This window comes from Hakea prostrata, chromosome 10 (genome assembly GCF_041222555.1).
Source record: "Hakea prostrata isolate BN-2017 chromosome 10, UWA_Hpros_2, whole genome shotgun sequence".
NCBI classification, from domain to species: Eukaryota; Viridiplantae; Streptophyta; class Magnoliopsida; order Proteales; family Proteaceae; genus Hakea; species Hakea prostrata.
The window spans coordinates 31,914,412-31,936,884 of record NC_142609.1 but is presented as its reverse complement, the minus strand read 5'-3'; the positions used below and the strand labels follow the sequence as shown (position 1 = coordinate 31,936,884).

Below are 22,473 nucleotides of genomic sequence, written 5' to 3'. Positions count from 1 at the left end.
GGAGCACTTTGTGCTGCCCATTTGCCCGCTTGGACGGGGACGAAGATCCGGATTCGTATGGTAAAGCTCTTCTGTGATATAACTGATCAAATTATCAATCTTGACAAAAATGTAAGTTCTCTTAAGTAGGAATGTCTACTCAGTGGACAAGCACCAATTGCTCTTTATCCTAGGGTTTAGGGAAGAAAAGGGACTCTATTTATCTAGGCATCCCTTTGTTTTCATTCAGAGCCAGGTCTAAAGATCTTCTCCCTCATCTAGATTGTTTGGAAATTTAGTTCCCTCTTGATGAAGTGTTCTAATTCAATTAGTATTATCCAATTTAGTTCCCTATTTTCAAGTCACAAATTTTTTTTTTTATTTTATGTATATATTTTTTTGGGTAAAAAAATTACATCATTCTAATAAACACCCTGCTTCTCCGAGTAGGGAAATACAACAGAGTGCGCGCAGTCACAGACTCACAAGGGCGAGCGACACACCCTGGCCTTGGTCTCCGGGCGCGAGCAAGATGAAGAAAGCGGAGACGACAGCCATGGAGTTTGAGAAGAGAAAGGCAGGTGCACTTGCAGCTATAGCATCAGAAGAGGCAGACAAGTCTCCCAAGGGTACCTTGGACGCGCCCATAATACCTCTAATCAACGCCATCAACCAACACCATTCCTACTTCACGACCAGTTCTTGCTCTGGTCGTATCTCAATCCTCTCTCAACCATCCAAAACCAGTTCTTCCACTAAGAAGAAGAAAGCCAGAGGTGGGTCTTGGGTCTTCATATCACATGAACCTGCTGATCCTGACTCGGTTGTAGACCTTCTCTTCCGAGTCGACTCGACTTCCCCAGCTCAAGAAGGTGAGCTTGTGTTCAGGTTCGAGCCCTTTATTCTCGCCGTCGAATGCAAAGAAGTCGTTTCCGCTCATGCTCTGGTTTCCGCCGCCATTTCTTGCGGCTTTAGGGAATCGGGCATTACAAATGTTCATAAGCGTGTGATCATCGCTGTCAGATGCTCTATACGTCTTGAGGTGCCACTGGGAGAGACTGGCCGGATCATGGTCTCATCTGAGTATGTTCGGTACCTCGTTGGAATCGCAAATGAGAAGATGGAGGCTAATAGGAAGAGAACCGATGCTTTTCTTCAGCTTCTGCAAAGAACTGACCTTTTTGTACCTTCGCAGCCGGCGAAGGAGGGGCAGAAGTGTAATCTGGAGAATGAAGATTTTGATGTGGGTGATGAAGTAACAGTCGATTCTGCCCAGCTGATTAGTGAAGACTGCAATGCGGGGAGTGCAGATGCCGAAACCAGAATTGGTACGAATTGATTAATGATTAGTGATGTAGTGCTGTTTCAGTTATTAGCTGTTGAGAAGTGAATGTTATGGAATTGCCGAACAATGGGTCTATTTATAAAGATGAACCATCTGAAAAAATGGTTAAGTTTTGATTAATGATATGGTTATTGAGTAATCATGTTTATGATGAAAGCAGGGCTAGTGAAAACGATTTGTACTCTTTAGGTCTTCATTGATTTGTTGAAATTGAGCTTCCCCAGTTATATGGGTGTCTGCTGGGGTTTGCTGAAGTGTTATTTCTAGTAACACAGTGCCTTCATTTTGATGAGAATCGGGATTTTGGTTCTTGGTCTCACAATTTGGCTGTGGTGTAGAGGTGAAAAACCTTCTATGATGATTTTCTATTACATCAAAATAAGATTTTTTTCTGGTAGAACATCAAAGTAAGATAGCTGTACTTTAAGATGCTGTCACATATAAATTGGACTATGTTGGAACTTGCTTATGTCATTTGTATGTATTTTATTATTTCATAAACAACATATTGGATGCCATGTACCTAAAATTAACTCATGTATATGGGAAATGTTTAGAATGGTTTTGGCAAAACATTACCAAGAGCCATTTTGATGTATTTTCACTGGTGTGAGGGCCAAAACCCAAGATCGAATGAGGAATCACCAGTCAAATTAGGTTTGTCAAACCCTGCAGCTAGGGTTTGTAGGCTATTTTAGTAGGGGATCTAGGGTTTATAGGGTGGGTAGATAGGGTTGATTAGGGGATTTAGGCTTGGATTTATTGAAACACAAGTGTAAATCTTGCTGTTTATAGTTTCAGATTCAAGTTTCAGAGGTTCTAGGGTTTTGGAAACTTGGATTTTTAAAATTCTATGGTTTCCAGGAAAGGGCTAGATGGAGAGGATGGGTTGTGGCTCAAAAAGGGATATGATGGAGAGAATTAGGAGACATGGGATTCTAGGGTTTTGGGGAAGAAGAAGAAGTGCCGCAGGAAAGATGAAGGAGAATACTAGGGTACATGGACGTAGAAGATGGGGTGTAGGGTGGGGATGAATGCTTACCAATTTTAGAAGGCTAGGAAAAAAGAAAGAAGGGAGGAAGACTGATGAACCAAGCTGGCACAGGACCTTCCAGTGCTGGGAAACCCCAGAAAACCCTGTCCGAACTTTGATCTCTGTTGTATCCCTCTCTGCACTCTGCAAAATGTTATTCATAAAAACCTGATGTGTGACAAGCATTAGGCCGTGTATTTATAGCCTTCATTGAAAAACTCCTACTGGGACTTAACGTCAAAACTAAATCTAAAAAGGACTCTATTTTAAATAGAACCTCTATTTAAATGGGACTGCTACTTAACCTAAAATAGACTGGCTCAAATAACAAAATATAAGTAGATCTGGACTCCTAGAAAATTACTGCTATAATTAGGCCTTGCTGGCCAACCCCAAAATTGCCAGAATACCCCTGGAGCCAAAAATATGATTTGGTGCTGCTGGGCAGTGCTGTGGGCTGCTGGTCCTGCATCACATTTGCTTGTCAGTAATGGTGAGTATTTAATAACTCTAATCTAAGGGATGTGCATATTCTTTACTAGTAAACTATTTGAATGCCAATTATATTCTGTAAAATTTTGTTTATTTTCAATTTTCTGTTTTATCAAAAAGAAGATGTGCAGAAACATGCATTTCACTTTATATATTCTTCCATTTCCATGTCTGTGTGATGGCACATTCCGCTTCCCCAAATACTAATGTGGACCAGGAAAACTCTACCATCTGCTAATAATATGGTGATGGTTCATGATGACTACCAAATCAAATAAAATATACCTCATTAATTAGCCCCCTCTTTTGCAAGTGAAATTGTTCCTGGAGACAGTTTCCTTCACCTAGACAATGAGTTTGAATCCTTCATTTGTTTGCAGGGTTATCAAGAGATACTGGGTGCAGTATTTCCATGACCCAGGTAATTGTTGTTGGGGAACCAGTTGAGAAGCTTTTTCTTTGGGGTCATTCTTCCTGTACCTTAGACAACACCAACGGCACCAGGATTTTGGTTTTTGGCGGTTTTGGAGGGTTAGGAAGACATGCACGAAGAAATGATACATTGGTACTTGATCCACTTTCCGGAACGTTAAATGCCGTTGAAGCCGAGAAACTTCCTTCTCCCCGCTTGGGTCATACCTCTTCAGTTGTTGGACAGTATGTCTTCATCATTGGAGGCAGGGGTGATCCTATGACAATTCTTGATGATGTTTGGGTTCTTGATACGGTTAATAACAAATGGGCGTTGGTTGAATGTAACAGCAATATTTTCTTTCCCAGGTGATTTTTCAGTATATTTTTTCATTTCTTTCAGGATGTTTTCCTACTGAAATGCTTCACCAAATGATGAGTTTGTCATGAAATCTTGTCCATGCAGGATTTCATACTAATAATTGAGTTGTTTGTTTCCTAATTGGCATGCCATACTTTAAGTGACACTTGCTCAAAATGATTAAGTCACCTAAACAATATTTTCTGTATAAATTGCTCCTAGACTATCATCCATTGAGTTGGAGGATAAATGAAAATAAGCACTATTAACCTAGGGAGTGAGTCTATTTTTCTTATCTTCTGATCCTTAAACTTTATTTTGTACATTTTTGTTGTTCAAGTCACAGATTTGATTTCCCCCCTTTTAACATAACAGTTACCGTACAGGCAGAGGCATGCAGCAGCAGCTGTAGGCTCCAAGATATATGTATTTGGTGGGCTTAATAATGAAATGATCTGTTCTTCCATGCATGTCCTTGACATAGAGAATTCAAGGTGGAGCGACATAAACATCTCAGGCGAATGGCCATGTGCTCGTCATTCCCATTCATTGGCTTCAAAAGGCTCTCGGCTGTACATGTTTGGAGGGTATGATGGAGAAAAACCACTAGATGACCTTTACAGTTTTGATACTAAAACTTGTCTGTGGGAAAAGGAGAAGACAGTGGGGAGAGCCCCACATGCAAGGTTCTCACATTCTATGTTTGTCTACAAGAACTATCTTGGCATTATTGGTGGCTGTCCTGTGAGACAGCATTACCAAGAGGTGGCATTACTGGATCTGGGCTCCCATCTTTGGAAGTATGTGATACTTGACTCAGTTGAGAAGTGCTTGTTTGTTCGTAGTACTGTCAATGTTATTGGTGATGATCTTGTGGTTATTGGTGGCGGTGCATCGTGTTATGCCTTCGGTACAAGGTTTACTGAGCCCATGAAAATTAATTTACTCCCATTAATAACTCCTGACAATATCATCTTTCCTTCTGATTTGGAGAAAAAGGCTATCAAGCAGCAGACTGGAGAGGCAATTGTGAAGAATAGCAACGACTTAGTTCCTGAGAGATATCTTGAAAAGATAGTAGCTGAGAATTCATACTCAAATTACGAGCCTGATGTAATTACTGTGGGTTTTGAACATCAAATGAGTGGCAAGCTTTGGGTTCTGCAACTTGGAAGAAAATATGCTAAACTGGGGAAGGACATCCTGAAGAAATTTGGATGGTTAGATCTTGGAAGAAAGGTTTATTCATGTGAAGATGAATTGCTTATTTGCTTTCCTGTTACTGAAAAATTGTGTGCCTTGTTTAATGAAAAGAAACATGATGCCCTTGGTATAGGTGTTGTGCCATCTACAGAAAAGAGTGTCCTAATAAATGAGTTGTCTGGCCCGTTGGCGTTGGATATTTTGTTGGCATTTGGTGGTTCTATACTCGAAGACAAGGTGGTAAGCATCAGAAAGTCTCCAAGATCTCCACTAAAGATAATGAGTGAAGCTGTTGGCCATTTGCTGAGGGACCGAGGCCTCCCACAATATTTATTGGAGCAATTACCAACTAGGTATGTGGTTTTCTCTGTAATGCTTTGTTTCTCCTGTTTCTTTTCGTTTTAATTCGTGATCTTAGGTAGTATTTTTTTTTACTTAGAAACTTGCATCTTTGAGTCATGTTGGTGTTGGGTGTGATGGAGTTTTTCTATTGCTTTAGATTTCACTTGCATTATTTTCTGTTTTCTGCTGCTTAAGGTGGGAGCGTCTTGGAGATATTTTTGTGCTTCCAGTATCATCATTCAAGGATCCAGCATGGTGTTCAATTGGAGAAGATCTTTGGTCCATTGTTGCCAAATCACTTGGTGCCCGACGACTTGCTCGCCAAGTATGTTACCTGCTTCTCACTTCTGGTTTGCTGTATTTGCACAGTCGTTCCCTTTCTTTTATGTATTACATAAATTTGATTCTCCGGAAGGTAGTGGTGACCATGTTGGTTATGTATTCATTAGCTGAACTCTGGCCGTGGGTTCAAGTCCTAAAACCAGCTTTATTGAGAACAAGGCAAAGACTGTAAACATTTGAACCTCCTGGACCCTGCTAAGTACAAGAGCCTTGTGCATAGGGTACCTCCTTTCTGAAAATATAATTCTCCATAACAATATAGTCTTCTCTTCCACAGCTTAGCTCATCAAATCCATTCTGGTGGATATTTGGTCATTATTGAAGGGTGTATATGTGTGTGTGTGAATATATATAGGTTTGGATGAATGCATTACAAATAGTAATAGACGCCGAAAGGGTTACAACTCAGTCTCGACCTAGCTAAATGGTTTTGTCAATATTTAAAGCCATACTTCTTGTGTGTCTTAACTCTTAAACTATGCATGTCTTGTCTCACCACCTGTCCTAACTTTAAGCCTTAAACCTACTCTTTTGGCTCCTTCAATCTGAAGCAAATTATCTTTCTGTACTGGAGTGTTCAGAGGCCTCCACTGCACATGTCCATTCCACCTTAAATAACTTCTGTGACTTGTGGGTTTAAATGCTCACAATCTTGTGGTTGGGTGCTCTTTTTATTGTCCAATTCTCTTTATTCAGATTCATGCAATTAGATTCCTGTTATAGAGAAGAGATGCCAAAGTGGCTCCCCCGCCTCCCAAAAAATTAAAAAGGGGGGGGGGGAGAAACAAAGGTGGAAAAGAAGAAGAACAACACTCTTTTTGGTCTTTCATTGTCAATATGGTAATTGTAGGTATTGTTCTTCACAGGGGTGTCTTATTGTGACCACTGTGGAAATTGTATTTATAAGAACCCTGCAAGAATTGTTTCAGTTGTTTGATAGACTGGGTCGCGGTGGTGCTATTCTAGAGAAGGATGTTTACGTTTTGTTGATTCCGGTAAAAAATTTATGCACCATTTGCATCTATCACCTCAATGAATGCCCATCCCTTGGGATCCCAAACTTGATGATCCACAAAATGATTCTTACAGATCACAATAGGGGTCAGATTGGGAGAAAGATGAGAATAAGAAGTTCTGTAACTATAATGAAATAATGAAGAAGATGATAGCATAACAAATAATGAAACATTCAACTCTTATATCGAAACAATATATTATTGTTATATGCTTATACAGGATTTCTCTGACTGATGCAATTACTCCCAGAAAAAGTGGCAAATCAAATCAATTTGTGAATTTAGCACATCAGGAAGGAGCTTTTTTCGACCCAATGATACATACATCTAATATTAAAAGACCTTTTCTTCTCTTATTACATTTCAAATATTGACCTGTTAGGTTGCTTAGTGTATGTTGCTGAAATTTTTACAAGGCCTGCCTTTTTGGCCCAACGTTTTTCGTTGCTATTGTGCCATGTTAAGAGTTACAGGAATTCCCAACTATCAACCTTTTTAGTGAATACCAAGTGTTGGTGATTTCAATTCGGTCAGAGCTCCAGTGGTGAGGGGGCAGTTGGCTGAAGAACCAAGCTATGGTTCTCTTTCTGGTTGATCCAGATTTGGGTCCTTAACCATTTATTGTATTGCTTTCTTGAATCTATATGATATTCCACGGGTTCTCCTTGATGATTACATATGCAAACGGAAGATTTGATGTTGGATATTCAGCATATCTTACTGAATGTCCTTACCTAATTGTTGCTTGTGTATTTTTCTTTTCCATAGTCTTTAATTACAGCTTAGTAAAAGTTTGTAAAAAGTATATCAGAAGAAGGAACTTGATCTATTCCCTTATTGAGTGGCTCATGCTGATAAAATGTTGTCAATTTTAGCTGGAACCATGACATTTTAATCAGAGTTTATATGCGTGTAGTAATCTTTTTGGTAAAAAAATGCATGTAGTAATGATGTGTTGAAGACTGAGTACTGAAAGTCAAGTACCAATAATTGTATCTAAAAAAGTATCTTTAAAATGTACCATAGAAAATGCTCGTTTGAAATTGAGAACAGGTATTTATAGTATTTGTTATATGAACTTCTTGTCTCTTGCTAGGGTTGCATAGCACCAAATGGAACAAGGGATAGTACTTTGGAAATGCTTTTTGGAGATAATGGTTGGGTCGACCATCGCGAAAATGGAATTCTCTATTCTTTTGATGCAACGAAATGCATGTTCTCTTGGGGAAATCTTTCTGAGAAGCTTCGCATGGCCTGCCTGGATTGCAAAGATGAAGTAGTAGTTGATTTATTTGCTGGGATTGGATATTTTGTATTGCCTTTTCTCGTTGGGTATGTATTGTAGTTCCTGAACCATGCCATCACATATGCAGGAGGTTAGTCCTGCCATATTTACAGCCTTCTGAATGATCTGCTGGTCTGTTCATTAAATTATTGTTCCGATACATCAAGGGGTTAAGATAGTAAGGCTTTTATGGGCCAAACAGAAGTCTTTCCTGCTTGGCCCTCTCTTGTTGTTACATGTGGATGGATGATTTGTCCATTCTGACTGTTGGACAGTGAGGATGTGGTTTGGATCTGCCACGTGTGACATTTTAGCATCTACATTAAGCATGTGCCTCTGATGCTTACATCCCCATAACCATGAAAACCTACTGGAACTCTTAGCCATTATTGTGTACTCTTCCAATTCTTGAATTTTCAAAGTTATATATTTCCACTTGACAAAATCTGTTCAGGCTTAAATTTCTTTAGTAGGTAATGTTGGGGTCAACCTATCTACAAAATTTGGGAACTGGCACCTGGTAAATATTGAGATTGTCTAGGAAGCTCTTCGTAGGGCCATGTAGCAACCAAGAGCTCTCATGGAAAATATGGCAGTTTCTTTAGGTTTAAAGGTCCTCTGTCAGGGTGATATAAGGCAGCTTTCCTCCATAGCCCACCTACTTTGCCACATTGAAATTGTTGGATCAACCAGGATCTGTGTTGTTCCCATAATAATGAAAGTATAATATGAATATAATCACGGAAGCGTTACCTGTAGTGTGTTCTTGTTGTAGATCCTCCCTTTGCTCTCCTTGAATCTTCCGTAGCCTTTCACCTTTTGGAATCCTTCGTTTGAGTGTTTTTGTGGAAACAACCTCAAACCCAAAATATATCTTGTGACGGCTACGGGGACCCAAGAAGCTATTTATAAAATAAAACCCTAACCTTTAACCACTCCCACAATAGTAAAGGTCAGTAATACCCCTGAATGAATATGGGCCCAGATAAATGGACTAGTGTTAGTTAAGCCCACAAAACCCAACAATCTCCCACTTGGGCTACACTAACACAAGTACCTTTACCTAAGTATTTGGCCATAATGCCCATAATCCTTCATCACTCAGAAAACCTGATTCAATCAACAAACAATTAATGTGAACGACAGTAGGAGATGCTCCTCAATATACGGAACACAACTATCTGCCATTATAGTCGTTAACAACTCGCTGATACTAATCCTTGGGGTGCATACAAGAGGTAAATAATGCAAAACCTTATGTGATCACAAAAACATTCCCTCTTGTGGGTCCTTTCCTGATCAATGATTAGTCTACCTTGAATTACCTCATAGGTAGAATACTCAGATATTATAGTTTGGCAAACCGCCATTGATTGATCTAACATTAATATTTGACTTTAGCAAAACCGCCCATTGGCATAACCGCCTATTGGCATAACACCTATTGGCATAACCACCTATGGCAAAATTGCTAACCATGATTTAGGCTAAATACCACCATAAATCAAAACATGACTAGGATTTAGGCTAAATACCACCATAAATCTGAACCTTGGCTAAATACCGCCATTGTCATTAGAACATCGAATGTAGCAAATATAAATCTACATTATTGGCCTTAATCATTAACACAAGATGAAAACGAAAGAACCATCTTATTAATGAATAAATTTCATAATGAAGTCAAAGAATGTTGAATAAAAATAAACAACAACTCCCACTAAATGAAAGTATCAAAAGATTCTAAGACACCCATACTGGAAACATGATTCTTAAAAACTCCCACTGAAAGAGCCTTAGTAAGTGGATCTGCCATTATCTTATCAGTAGTGATATGTTGAATATCAATTTCCTCAGCAATTACTTTTTCTCTCACAAGTAGATATTTAATGTCTTTGTTGTCACACCACATTTTTAAAGGCCTTGAAATCGAATCAAATACCTTGAGTTTAGTAATCAAATTTCTAAGCCACATAGCCTGTTTGGTTGCCTCATAAAGTGCCACAAACTCTGCTTGCATGGTGGAAGATGCTAATATAGTTTGTTTTGCACTCCTCCATGAAACAGCTCCACCTCCCATCATAAAAATATATCCTAAAGTGGACTTTAGATCATCAGTGCAACCACCAAAATCTGAGTCAGAAAATCCTGTTATCTCTAGATTTTCACTAGCACTGTAAATAAGCTTGAAGTCTTTTGTTCTCCACAAATACCGCATAACCTTTTTTGCTGCAGTCCAGTGAGCCATACCAGCATTCGATTGAAACCTTCCAAGTACGCTGACTGCAAAAGCAATATCTGGACGAGTACATACTTGTGCATACATCAAGCTCCCTACAGCAGAAGCATATGGTTTATCATTCATCTGTGTTTGCTCCAAGTCATTCTTTAGACATTGATCCTTATTCAGTTTGTCCCCTTTGCTAATGGGTGCATCACCTCCTGAGCACTTCGACATACTAAACCTCTTAAGAGCCCTTTCAATATAAGCCCGTTGAGACAATCCAAGAAGTCCTCGACTCCTGTCTCTACTGATCTCAATACCAAGGACATATTTTGCTTCACCCATGTCTTTCATTTCAAAATTCTCTGAGAGAAATTTCTTGGTTTCATAAAGTAAGTTTGTGCTATTACTTGCCAAAAGGATATCATCCACATATAGTACCAAAATAATGAAATTGCCCCTATTGATTTTTAGGTAGATACATTGATCATGGGGTTCTCTATGAAACCAAAAGATGTAATTACTTGATCCAACTTCAGATACCACTGTCTAGAAGCTTGTTTTAAGCCATAGAGAGACTTTCTCAACTTGCAGACTAGATGTTCTTTACCCTTCTCCTCAAAACCTACTGGTTGCTTCATAAAAACTTGTTCTGTAAGGTCACCATTCAAAAAAGCTGTTTTCACATCTATTTGGTGCAACTCCAAATTGTAATGGGTGATAATAGCCATAATGACTCTAAATGAATCTTTTGAAGAGACTGGTGAAAAAGTTTCATTGTAGTCAACTCCTTCTCGCTGTGTAAAACCTTTAGCAACTAACCTCGCCTTGTAACGCTCCACCCTGCCCTGTGAGTCTGTCTTGGTCTTAAACACCCACTTGCATGCAATAGCTTTACAATTTTGAGGTAGTTCTACAAGATCCCATACACCATTATGACTAATGGACTTCAATTCCTCTTTCATTGCTTCCAACCATTTGTCTGCTTTGTAGTGATTAATTGCCTGTTGAAAATTGATTGGATCCTCTTCTCCACCTATATCATATTCGCATTCATTCAGATAGGCCATATAATCTGAACTCAATGGAGTTTTGCGAGTCCTGAAGGACCTTCTAAGTGGTTGAGCTGCGAGAAGTGGTTGAGCTGTAGGAACTTCTGCATTTGCTTCCACTTCTTCAGCAAGAACTTCTGCATCAAGAGGATTATCTTCCATGGTTGAAGGGGATTCACTAGGTCTGTCTTCAAGAGGTAGTGGTCTGAAGGCAGTTGGGGTTGAAGCATGGGCAATGACTTGTTCATCAAACACGAGGTTCTGAGGATTAGAAGAATCTCCACAAGACTCGAAAAATTCAGCATTGATGGTTTCAATAATATTCTTTCCAGAAACAAGGGCGTAGAATCTGTAACCTTTTGATCTTTCTAGGTACTCTACAAAATGGCAGCTCACTGTCTTTGGATCTCAGACCTTCTGATGAACATTATAAATTTTGGCTTCAGCTTGACAGCCCCAAATTCGCAAGTGTCGAAGGCTTGGTTTTCTTCCAGCCCAGAGTTCATATGGAGTCTTGCATACTTTTTTACTTGGTACTCTATTCAAAACATAAGCAGCGGTTTTGAGTGCCTCACCCCATAATGATTCTGGTAAAGCATAATTGTTCATCATAGATCTGACCATGTCCTTTAGAGTTTTATTTCTCCTTTCTGCAACACCATTTTGTTGAGGAAAACCTAGCATAGAATATTGACGAACTATTCCATGTTCTTGAAGGAAAAGGGCAAAGGGTCCTAGATGTTGTTCAGTGTCTCCACTTCTTCCATAATATTCTCCACCCCTGTCAGATCTGACAGCTTTTATTTGCTTCAAGTGAAAGAGTTCTACTTCAGCCTTGAAAATTTTGAAGTAGTCCAAAGCACTAGACTTTTCAGAAAGAAGGTAAATGAATCCATATCTTGACCAATCATCTATAAAAGTTAAGAAGTATCGCTTGCCACTAAGAGTGGGTACAGGAAATGGACCACAAATGCCAGTATGGATCAGATCCAACACTGATGTGCTACGAGTGGCTTCTTTCTTTCTACTAATGGTCATTTTGCCTTGGTGCAATCAATACAGGCTCCCAATTCATCAGTGTTAGGAATGTCTAGTATCCCTTGTTTCACTAGTCTGTGAATCCTTTTCTTTGCAATGTGGCATAACCTTCTATGCCAAAGAGTTGCTGAATTCCCATTGTCAAGCCTTCTTTTTATCCCAACATTCATTACCCAAGACTCTTCGCAATCAAGTCTATACATATTATCAATTATACAGCCATAACCATAGACTACTGAATCTTTTAAAATAGAAAATCCATTGCCATTAAAATTAATGGAAAAATCGTCTTGGGCCAATTTGGCTACAAAAATAAGATTCATTCTCATGGTGGGAATGCAAACTACATTTTTCAATATGATAGAAGTTTCAGAATTCAAAACTAGCCTAATATCTACAATGGCTTCTACTGCTACCCGTTCTCCATTTCCCACGAACACATTCACTTCATCCTTGCTGGGTCTCCGTCTTCTTAGCAACCCCTGCAAGGAATGAGTGACGTGAATTGAAGAACCGGAATCTAACCACCATGAGTTTATAGGGACATCTATTAAACAAGATTCAAAACAGACTAGTGAAAAATTCATATCGGATTTCCCTTTCTCTAGAAAAACCTTCCTTTTGTAACAATCTTTCTTGAAATGGCCTGGTTTTTTACACTAGTAACAGAGAAACTCAGTATCCTTTTTTTGGAATTTTTCTCCTTTGAAATCCTTCTCTTTGTTGAAATCGTTCCCTTTGTTGAAATCCTTTCCTTTCTTGAAATCCTTTTTCTGTGGGTTGATGAACTTCTTATGGGACTTCGAGGAGAAACCCTTCTTGTAAACAAGATTGGCAGTCTCTACCTTGTTTCTGTTAAGGTTATTCTGCTCTTGAGTTACTGTAGTAACTACTTGATCCAAGCTCCATTTGTGACCAGACAGGACATTATAGGTGGACTTCAGATGACTGTAAGGTTGAGGGAGTGAATCCAAGATGATGTTTACCAGAAAATCATCATTGAAATTTATACCTAGGCCTTTGATCTGATTTCCCAAAGATATCAAACTTAGTATATGGTCTCTATCATTACCTTCCCCAGTGAACTTGGTAGTGGTAAGAGTAGAAATCAAATCTCCCGACTAAGCTTTCTTAGAGGAGTCAAACTTGGCCCTGATGGCATCTAGGTATTCTTTTGCAGTTTCCTTTTGCCCTACATTGTTCCTAGTGCTTTTTGGGATAGCTGACTTCATTACTGCTAGGGCCTTTTTGTTTGTCTTATTCCAAAGGATCAGTTCGTTTTTCTGTGCAAGAGCGGGATTTTCAGTTTCAACTGGCTTAGGTTCTGTGAGGCATATATCCCATTCTCTTAAACACAAGTAGATGTCTAAATCTTCTCCCACCTTTTGAAATTATCTCCGTGAGTTTTGGAATATCGGAGAAATTGGAAGACATCTTGATGGTACTGTAAATGACATATAATTATCAAAAATCAATCTTAGGCATGCATTTAATAATAATGACAAAATATACACTGCCAAAGAAAGAAAAAATTACCATCATACTAGTAAGAGTTATCGATTGTTACTACATTTCAACCTTTGGGTTGAGAATGCACTAGTCCCCTTACAATTTGCAATTACCGTGAAATATTCAACTTTGAAGGTGCTATCACCTTTGGGTTAATAGTACTTCTAAGTCATCATATTCCTTTAAAACATGTGCATTATCATATTTTGATGATGACACCTTTGGGTGAACACCATCAATTTACTGCAGTAATTATATATACTTTGGATCACAAAATATCAAGATAAAAATTATATTTTACCACTTTGGTGGATTCCATATAATTCTATCATGACATTATATAATCCATTTTGCAGTAATTTAAAAAGAGATTATTTCAATAATGCAAAGAAAATGCACATATAATATAAACTGTATACAAAAGAAAAGGGATAATGAAAGCACCTAGACTTCTCTCCTATTTTTTTTTTTTATTTTTTATTTTTTACAATCAACACTGAAATTAAAAAAAAAAACTTTAATGGAGAAACCAAAACATGAAACCAGCTAGAGATCGTTGATGTACAATAATTGCGATCCGATCACAAAAATATACAAAAACAAATAATACAATATTGAAGTCCGCAAGAAAAACGAAAACTTAGGATTACGACTTCAAGAACACATGATAGCTCCAAAAACCTAAAGAGGTTTTATATGGATAAAAACAAACTAAGCCGAATTTCCAAAGAATGGATTCTTTTGAAATTTAAAATTCAAAAGTTAAATTTACAGCGAGCTTTTTAGGGTAACAATAAACCCAGTTTCCAAAGAAAGGATTATTTTGAAATTTAAAATTCTAAAGTTCAAATGTACAACCAGCTTTTTAGGTAACAACCCAATTTCCATATATGTCAGAAGCAAGAGAACAAAAAACAGTCGTGCTTCATCTCATGGGTTGCAGTACCACCGTACCATTGTAGGAATTCAACAAAAAAAAAAAAAAATTAACTGAAGAAGAAGCCTTAATTGAATATGACAACTTGAAATTGGGTAAAGATCCATTGAAGTGGGAAGCCTTAACCGGATGAACAGGAAAACCCGAAGCTGTTCCCGTCCCTGTCAGGGGAGATGCCAACTGTCTCTCCTTGTTAAAAGACGAAGGCGTTCCACAAAATTGTAGAATCAGGAAAATCCATTGTGAGAAGAACATCAAGACAAAGATAAAGAAATCGATTTCTTTGTCATTATCTCTCTACACGGAAGCGTGATTCAATTAACACATGCTAATCTAGGGTTTCAATTAAAACATGGATCTTCCCATTGGATCTGTGGTGCTAAAACAAATCAACATAACACCCAGCTAATTATATAATAGAAATCAATAATTCATAACCTTAAATTATTATAGAAAAAAAAATGGCTCTGATGTCAATGTTGGATCAACCAGGATCTATATTGTTCCTATAGTAATGAAAGTATAATTATGAATATAATCACGGAAGCGTTACGTGTAGTGTGTTCTTGTTGTAGATCCTCCCTTTGCTCTCATTGAATCTTCCGTAGCCTTTCACCTTTTGGAATCCTTCGTTTGAGTGTTTTGTGGAAACAACCTCAAACCCAAAATATATCGTGTGACGGCTACGGGGACCCAAGAAGCTATTTATAAAATAAAACCCTAACCTTTAACCACTCCCACAGTAGTAAAGATCAATAATACCCCTGAATGAATATGGGCCCAGATAAATGGACTAGTGTTAGTTAAGCCCACAAAACCCAACAGAAATATGACCTGGCAATTCTAGTACAGTTTAGATTGATCACTTACAAAGTGTTAGGGTGAAATTCAGACATGTGGCCTTCCTGTGCCCTTCTATTTTCAGCCTATCCATTTGTTTTCAACCGTTTTGGTGAAATTGTTGTTCTCAATATACTTAGTTTTATTCATGACAGTTCCAACACCATTTTGCCTGGGACTTAACATGCGAAGTGGGGATCCTATGTCCCACGTGCCAGGAAATTTGGGCCAAGCTTCATTTCCCACGTGGTAGATATTGGTCTTTCTAGGTGACATGCTGAGAACCATGACCCAAAAACTTCTATAGACCAGGCAGGATTTTCTATTTTTTTTTTTAAATTACCTAGCACAATGGTATCTACATCCTTTGCATCAACTTGACCAGAAGGGATTTTCAATTGTGTCTGGATTCTTGCCTCAACAACTGAACCCTGAAATGATGAGTCCCCAATTCCCCATAATATTTTCACCAATGTTTGTAACTTATCTGTCAATCTCCTTAGTACAACCTGCTGAGAGTCCTTAGACCACATGTTGGCCTATACTGATGCATTTGTTTGTAATTGTAATGTGCCATCAAACAGAGCAAAAGCAAAACTGGTTTATGCTTGTGAGTGGAATCCTCATGCTATAGAAGCTCTCCGACGTAATGTTGAAGTCAATTCTGTAGCTGATCGTTGTATTATACTTGAAGGAGATAACCGAGTTATGGCACCTAAGGTATGTGTTGTATCTGTACTGACTTTTTAATTAGTACTCCTAACTTGCATTTAAAGAAAGAAGGGAGCCTACTGTAACCATTGATAAGCTAAAGTGTTAGCCAATTACACCAAATTAAGTTGATGTCTCGAAATGCTGGATCATTCTTGATAAGCTTAATCAGAAATTGGCTATGAGAGTAATTTTCCCCTATTATTTTTATGGGGAAAGGAACTCTGTCCAACATTCCCACAAATCTATATCTCTCCTTTCGCTACCCAATTCTAACTAAGGAATTCTGTAGATATGAAATTGACTTTACCTCTTGTATTAGTTTTGTTCATGTGATATACTTTCTATAGCCACCCCCTTTCTTTGGGTTGAGTGCTTTTTCTGTTCTTTTATATATTTATTTATTATTATTTTTTTTTTTTGGGGGGGGGGGGTGTGGAGAATTTGAGTCTTGTATTAATTTTGTTCATGTGATTCTTTCTGCAGCACAGTAGGTTTCAATCGGTTTGTAGTGTTATGAGTGGTCTTTCTTGATAGTATCACAATAATAATGTAGTCATGTTACTCACTGTTGCTGCTATTTATGGTTTTTATTGGCTGTGCAGGGGGTAGCTGATCGGGTCTGCCTCGGTCTATTGCCAACAAGTGAGGGCAGCTGGCTTACTGCTGTCAGAGCATTAAGGTGCTGTTTCTGTTGTATTTTTTTTTCCTGGGAGGAGTGGAGGGTAATGTGTTTAGCTTCTTGAGAATAGTTTGTTAAATAGAGACCCTTGAATTATGTGACTCTCTGCTATTTCTAGAAGTAAACAACACTCTTTTGCGCAAATATAGAACTGAATATTGATTACAGCATTTGAACTGGCACTTGACATTGTGGATTTCAGTAGGAATTTTCCTGGATAAGAATGTATTCAGAATCTCTGAAACCATTATATTTGTAGTAGCTCCAACTAGAAGTTAGTGGGTTGCTATTGTTCTTTGAGTATGGAAAGCTTTGGGTGCAGGCCTAGAAGGTTGCCAGCCAAGATTGGATCTGGTTTAATGAAGGATGAGGAAGGGTCAAAGCTAACGGGGTAGCCAGTAAAGAGGGAAAGAAGGTTCTTGAAGTAGACAAGGGAAATAGGCATTGTTGCTAATTTCTTGAGAAACTTGACTGTGATAGATAAGAGGATGATAGATATGTGGAAATGAAGAGGATAGATGGCAGCCTAGAGTCTCACTAGTTGCCTTATCATAGGAGTCTCACCTAGGCAGACTTGTTAGTAGTCTCATAGGAGAAAAAAGCTATGTTGATAGTTCTTAAATTTTTGTCCTTGAAAGAAGCCCATCTTATTTATAGGCTAATCCCTTGGACAAAAAACTACTGCAAAGTTCATAGCATTTACTCAAGTGCAAAATCGTCTTTTAATTATCTTTTCTTGTGATGCCATTTTATATTTTTTTACACCTAATTAATGAATTAGGGAAAAAAGAAAAAAGAAACATGTGAAAGTGGTACTAGTGATTTGGACCCGTAAATTAATAATACAAGGCCTGCGTGTTTCGGATGCTACATCCAAAAGGGGAGAGCTGTAGTAAAGGGAAAAGCCTAGTCTAATTACTGTTCATCTCCATCATCTCCCTGTTTGTTTGCAAAGCTCAAGAAGGGGTTGAGATAATAGTTTCATGAGCTGTCCTTTGTGGGTAGGCTGAGGCCCCAGGAGAAAGAATGAGTCTGTTCCTTAGGGTCTCAGGGCAGTGGCTACGAGATGATGAAAGCTTTAAGGAAATGAAGTCCCAAAACTGTTGGATGGGCCTAAAGTTGGTCCATTTCCTGAAATTTTATTCTGTTTAAATATGATTGATAGCTGCACTAAAGATCATCTTGGTGACCAGGTCATCAGAGGTAGGTAGTGCAAAAGCCTTGTCCACCCACTGCCATTAACTGGAAAGGGTAGAAGTTTTCTTCTTCTGGAGTTCTGGGCCAGCAGTTAGCAAGAAGACCTCTTCAGACTGAAGCAGAGAAGAGGCAATCTTAGAAGAGGTGCTCAGTGACTTCAATAGCATCTCAACATACACAGCAACGGGGGGAGACATTGATTTGTTACTGATGAAGGAAGGATGGGGTTGGGAGGTAGTGGGAGTGCAAACCCCAAATTGTGTTAGCTCTTATGAGGAATATGGTGCTTAAACTACACCAGCTTGCGCCAAGGAACTTGGGGAGCTTTCTAGTGGATGAGATCCAAGCAGCTTTATATGTGAAGGACCAGCAGAACTGTTGCTTCTATTGTAGAATAAAATCCCAATAAGTCCAATACCTTTTGCTTCTATTTGATATTTTGTTTTATGACACTATTCTGTTTGACTTAAATGTGGAACGCATGAAGATCTTGGCAAAATTGTGATTAATTTTTTTGGGAAATCTGAATTGACAGGATCGAGGGTGGGATATTGCATATCCATGGGAATGTGAAGGACTCAGAGGAGCAGTTATGGCCAGAACATATTGTCAAGTCAATCAATGACATTGTTAAGTCTGAAGGTATGCGCTTCTTCTTCTTCTTCTTTTTTTTGTTGGGGGCATATCTGAACTTAACAGTCTTTTACATAATACACTGTGGATGCAATTAATGAGATATGTTGCTGAAACATTCTTATTCAGGTTATTGTTGGGAGGTTTTGGTACAACATGTAGAGAGGGTGAAATGGTATGGTCCACATATCCGTCATCTTGTCGCTGATGTAAGATGCAAAACAAGTTCGATGTAACACTGGCTGGCATATTTGTAAAAGGTTGTCATTTGGTTTCTGTTTTAGAATTGTGTGACTATGGTTTCTTTTTTCCGGTTTGGATGTCCCTGGGCCCAGCAATTCTGCCTTTCTCATATCAAGTTTATGTTAAGCTGTAGGGTACAATTGTATGCCTCCTGCACTGTAAGTACCTTTGCTTAGAGAGGCATGAATGCTGTATGATGATTGTGGTCATAATTTGGATGGTCTACTACAGTTGTTTGTTGATAATGGGTTTCTAAATCACCGAAGGCTTGGTAATTAAGAAACCCCTTATGCTCCATTTGTTTCAGTGTAAAAATTTACTCGGGCAATATTCCAGGAAAATTTACTTCTAAAAGGTCATCAGGTGGTGATTTTTGTTTACTTTTTTGACAAACATTTCAACAGTTTCTGTTGTACCATTACATGGTAGTTACCTAGTCCATATGCAATCAGTCGGTGTCTCTATAGCCATACAGATAGTGGACCCATTATGAAATTGTTTGGAAGAAAAATTTGCTTGTCTGGATGATCCTCATGATGAGGTTCACCATACAAGCTGAGAAAAAGAAGGCTAAAACTGGCAGTTGCCATGATCAAACTTTATAGGCTTGTCACTGTTGATTTGGTTTATCATGGCCTGAGGTTCAAAGCTCAATTTATGGGTTATCAGCCAAACAATCTCGGTTTATTAAGTCTGTTGTTTCTTCATCGCAAGTCAAAGACAGACTGAGTCTTGTCCTTAATTGTGGTTGGAGCAAGTCTACCTGTGCCTCTTTTTATAGCTAGCCTAATTGGGTTTGGGCAACTAGTCCACATGAATTTAGAGTCTGTCTTCCTATCTTGAGTTTAACTTTTACCGCTTGTCTATGATTCTGACTCTTGATACACGCAAGAACGTCCTTGGGGCATTCTGAATGACATTTTAAAAGAGCCCTGCTTAGGCCATGGTTTTGTGGTATTTCCTCTATCTGGTTGTATGATTGCTGCTGCTCCTAACTGCTGTCTTGCCCTTATTGTCACTTATCACTGTTTTATTACTTCGCAGCTGAATTGTTTTTGCTGTTGCTCTTCAGATAGGAGTCCTTGTTCTCTGATTAGATTGTGTTTAAATTTTACTATCATGCATCAGCAACTTAAGATACCATCTGGAAGATGGTGCACTGTTTTTCCTTTCTTCACTGTTGAATACCTAATTTTTTTTCCTGGTGCTAAAACTTAGGGTGAAAGATATTGTCAGGTTCTTCTTTCATTTTTCAAGAAAGTATATTTTGTTCTGTTGTCAAGAATCACGATCATTTTGTGTGGATTATTAATTTGCTCAGACCTCTTCCTGACAATTATGTCTCGGCTTTTTCCTTCATGAGCTTGTTACCAAACTGCGCAGTGATTCTGTTCATTTTGGAAGTTCTTTCTATTTTTAGATCTGTTTCTTTTTCATTTGGCCCCGTCTTCTGTTTCTAAGGTTTCTTGAAGTTTCTTAGTGATGATAGGTGACGGCATTCTGACTAAATACTAGACAGAGGTGATAAATTAGAGAATATAAAATCGAGTTCAGTCGATAGTGACAGAACGTTTCCGCCGGAGGGGGTTGTCTCCGTGGACGGAGTATTCACTTCCGTGTACAGCGTTTTCACTCACTCGGCTTGCTACTTTGGAACTGTTCAGCAGACTAATTTTTTTTTTTCAGTGAATCAGGGTATTGGAGGATCAATGCAACTTTTCTTTTTGTGAAGATGGTTCCAGCCTTCTGCAACTAATCTGGAACCAAACATCCATGACAAGGCCTAGAGAATTGTCTCAATTAGCTGAAAAAAATGGAATTGCAACAGTTGAGTGGAACTAGATCACAGAGCAATCAGTGGGATGATGATGGATTTGCTCGCAATTGGTTACGACAGAATTTACCTGCTGTGGGAGTTGGTCTGGAACATTGTTCATATCATATTGAGGTCATCACAAAGGGAGATATACATCAATGTAGTACAGACCTGTAAAGGTTCTAATCATCATTCATTTGAGATGTCCTCTCTTCTCTTCTGCAGTTCCCTTGCTTGAAATGGAATTTTACTTTTTCTTACAACTTCAAATGCATATTGACACAGTTGGGATGTTTTGGATTGAAGTGAGGCACTGTCATGTGGCTGATAAGCTGAGACAGATTAACACACTGTAAGCTGGTCGTTGCTACCATTTCCTGAAGAGATTTGTTAACAATTTATTAGTGCTTTTGTCACATTGTTTTTCTTTTGAACTTCTTGGAGAAGAAACATGAAACGTGTTACTGTTATTGTGGCGCCTTTCCAGTGGTCTGAGAGAACTGGCCCTTGGACCATCCCCCCTACCCTGTCCCTAACCCTTGCTGATGACTCTTCAGGCCTTAAATGAAGAGCAACACAGGCGCCATCACATCCTTAACTCCGCTGTTCGCTTCTGCTTTCGAGGCTCAGCGCAAGCTACCTTCCAATCATCCCAATTAGTCCCAAATCAAAAAGCCTCAAATTGGTTCTCAGAGAGTTGTCCGCTGGTATTTCAGAGAAGGTTGTTTGGTCTTGAATGGTTGAAATGAAACCAACACAATGGAGAAAAAGAATTGAGTATTTAACTCAACCCAACTTCTACAACTACCATCACTATTGCTAACATCCATCATAATATTATAAAAGTGGTTGGAATGAAGGGTTTTTAGGTCTTCTTACATTGACACATGATTATCCTCGCATACTCCACTTCGGCACTGTCTCACGTGCAAGAATCTTCTGAAATTCCAAGCTCTCCTCCTTTCCCACTCTTAGCCTCCCACTAGCATAAATGATTTGTTTAGGAGATAAGTAATCAATAAAATAGGGCTTCTTGACTCAATTCCCAAAAAATGCCATTTTCTGAGGAGGGTTAGGGGTCAGTCAAACCGATCACCTACCCCAATCAACTGGTTTTATATCTTTCACATTTTAAAGTTGTTTTTGACTAGCTTCCAAGGGTAAAAACCTTAAAACATTTCTGAATCAATGGTATACTTTATCTGTCATTGGAGTCATCTAGTATTGGTTTTCATGCATGTCAAAATTATTTTTTTTGTAATGTTTTTTGGACTAACTCTCTCTCTCCTCTTGAAATTAATTAAGGTGGCCGAGTCTTCTGTTAGTTCATCCAAGTCAATAAGTTCAATTCCCGAACTTTCAGTCTCAACTCGAATGGTTCAAAGTTGTCTTCTACTTACACTTCGGATTTGTGGACTTGAAATGATAAGTTATGGGTTAGGAATTTATGATATTTTATTGGCCTACTTGTCATGGACAAGAAAAATATATATTTTTTTTGCGTAAAGATCATGGAAAAGAAAATCATACTATGTACTTGTGTTTCATGGCAAATATTTTCCTATCCTTTTTCAAAGAAATGTTGGAATGATTTACTTCGATGGATTCAATAGAAATCACAAACGAGAAAAAATTTCCCATAAAACAAACTAGAAAGGAGGGGGAGATAGAACAACGCCGATCTGAATCATCCCTTATTGCAAAAAATCAGCTACAATCCGGTTTTACAAATTAAAAAAAGCAGAGATCACACCATTGGCTCTTTGTGTCTACCGGTGATCA

At 38.5% G+C, this 22,473-nt stretch overlaps 1 protein-coding gene and 1 non-coding gene across 5 annotated transcripts; one reads left to right on the top strand and one right to left on the bottom strand.

Annotated features, from left to right (window-relative positions):
* Positions 1-425: 425 nt before the first annotated feature.
* LOC149002498 (Met-10+ like family protein / kelch repeat-containing protein) lies at positions 426-21,661 on the top strand. Of its 4 annotated transcripts, none has more exons than XM_089136489.1 (10): positions 426-1,307; positions 3,230-3,629; positions 4,008-5,177; positions 5,362-5,491; positions 7,621-7,856; positions 15,994-16,129; positions 16,726-16,802; positions 18,535-18,641; positions 18,762-18,892; positions 20,570-21,661. In XM_089136489.1, exons 1-9 carry the CDS (start codon positions 512-514, stop codon positions 18,866-18,868), a joined length of 3,159 nt encoding a protein of 1,052 aa, XP_088992615.1. In that variant the 5' UTR covers positions 426-511; the 3' UTR covers positions 18,869-18,892; positions 20,570-21,661. The 4 variants fall into 4 exon arrangements, with proteins under 4 accessions (XP_088992615.1, XP_088992614.1, XP_088992613.1 ...); XM_089136488.1 differs by having other exon boundaries at positions 20,562-21,661; XM_089136487.1 differs by having other exon boundaries at positions 18,762-21,661.
* Positions 14,657-14,771, bottom strand: LOC149002499 (U6atac minor spliceosomal RNA). The gene has a single exon (XR_016170579.1). It is a non-coding gene; the product is annotated as a U6atac minor spliceosomal RNA (small nuclear RNA).
* Positions 21,662-22,473: the final 812 nt, after the last annotated feature.

Excerpts from the sequence above, each read along its gene's own strand:
- LOC149002498 (XM_089136489.1), top strand. The coding sequence starts at position 512 with ATGAAGAAAGCGGAGACGACAGCCATGGAGTTTGAGAAGAGAAAGGCA. Across the intron at positions 3,630-4,007 it reads AGCAATATTTTCTTTCCCAG|GCAGAGGCATGCAGCAGCAG; the intron begins GTGATTTTTCAG and ends GTTACCGTACAG. Across the intron at positions 7,857-15,993 it reads GTATTGCCTTTTCTCGTTGG|AGCAAAAGCAAAACTGGTTT; the intron begins GTATGTATTGTA and ends GCCATCAAACAG.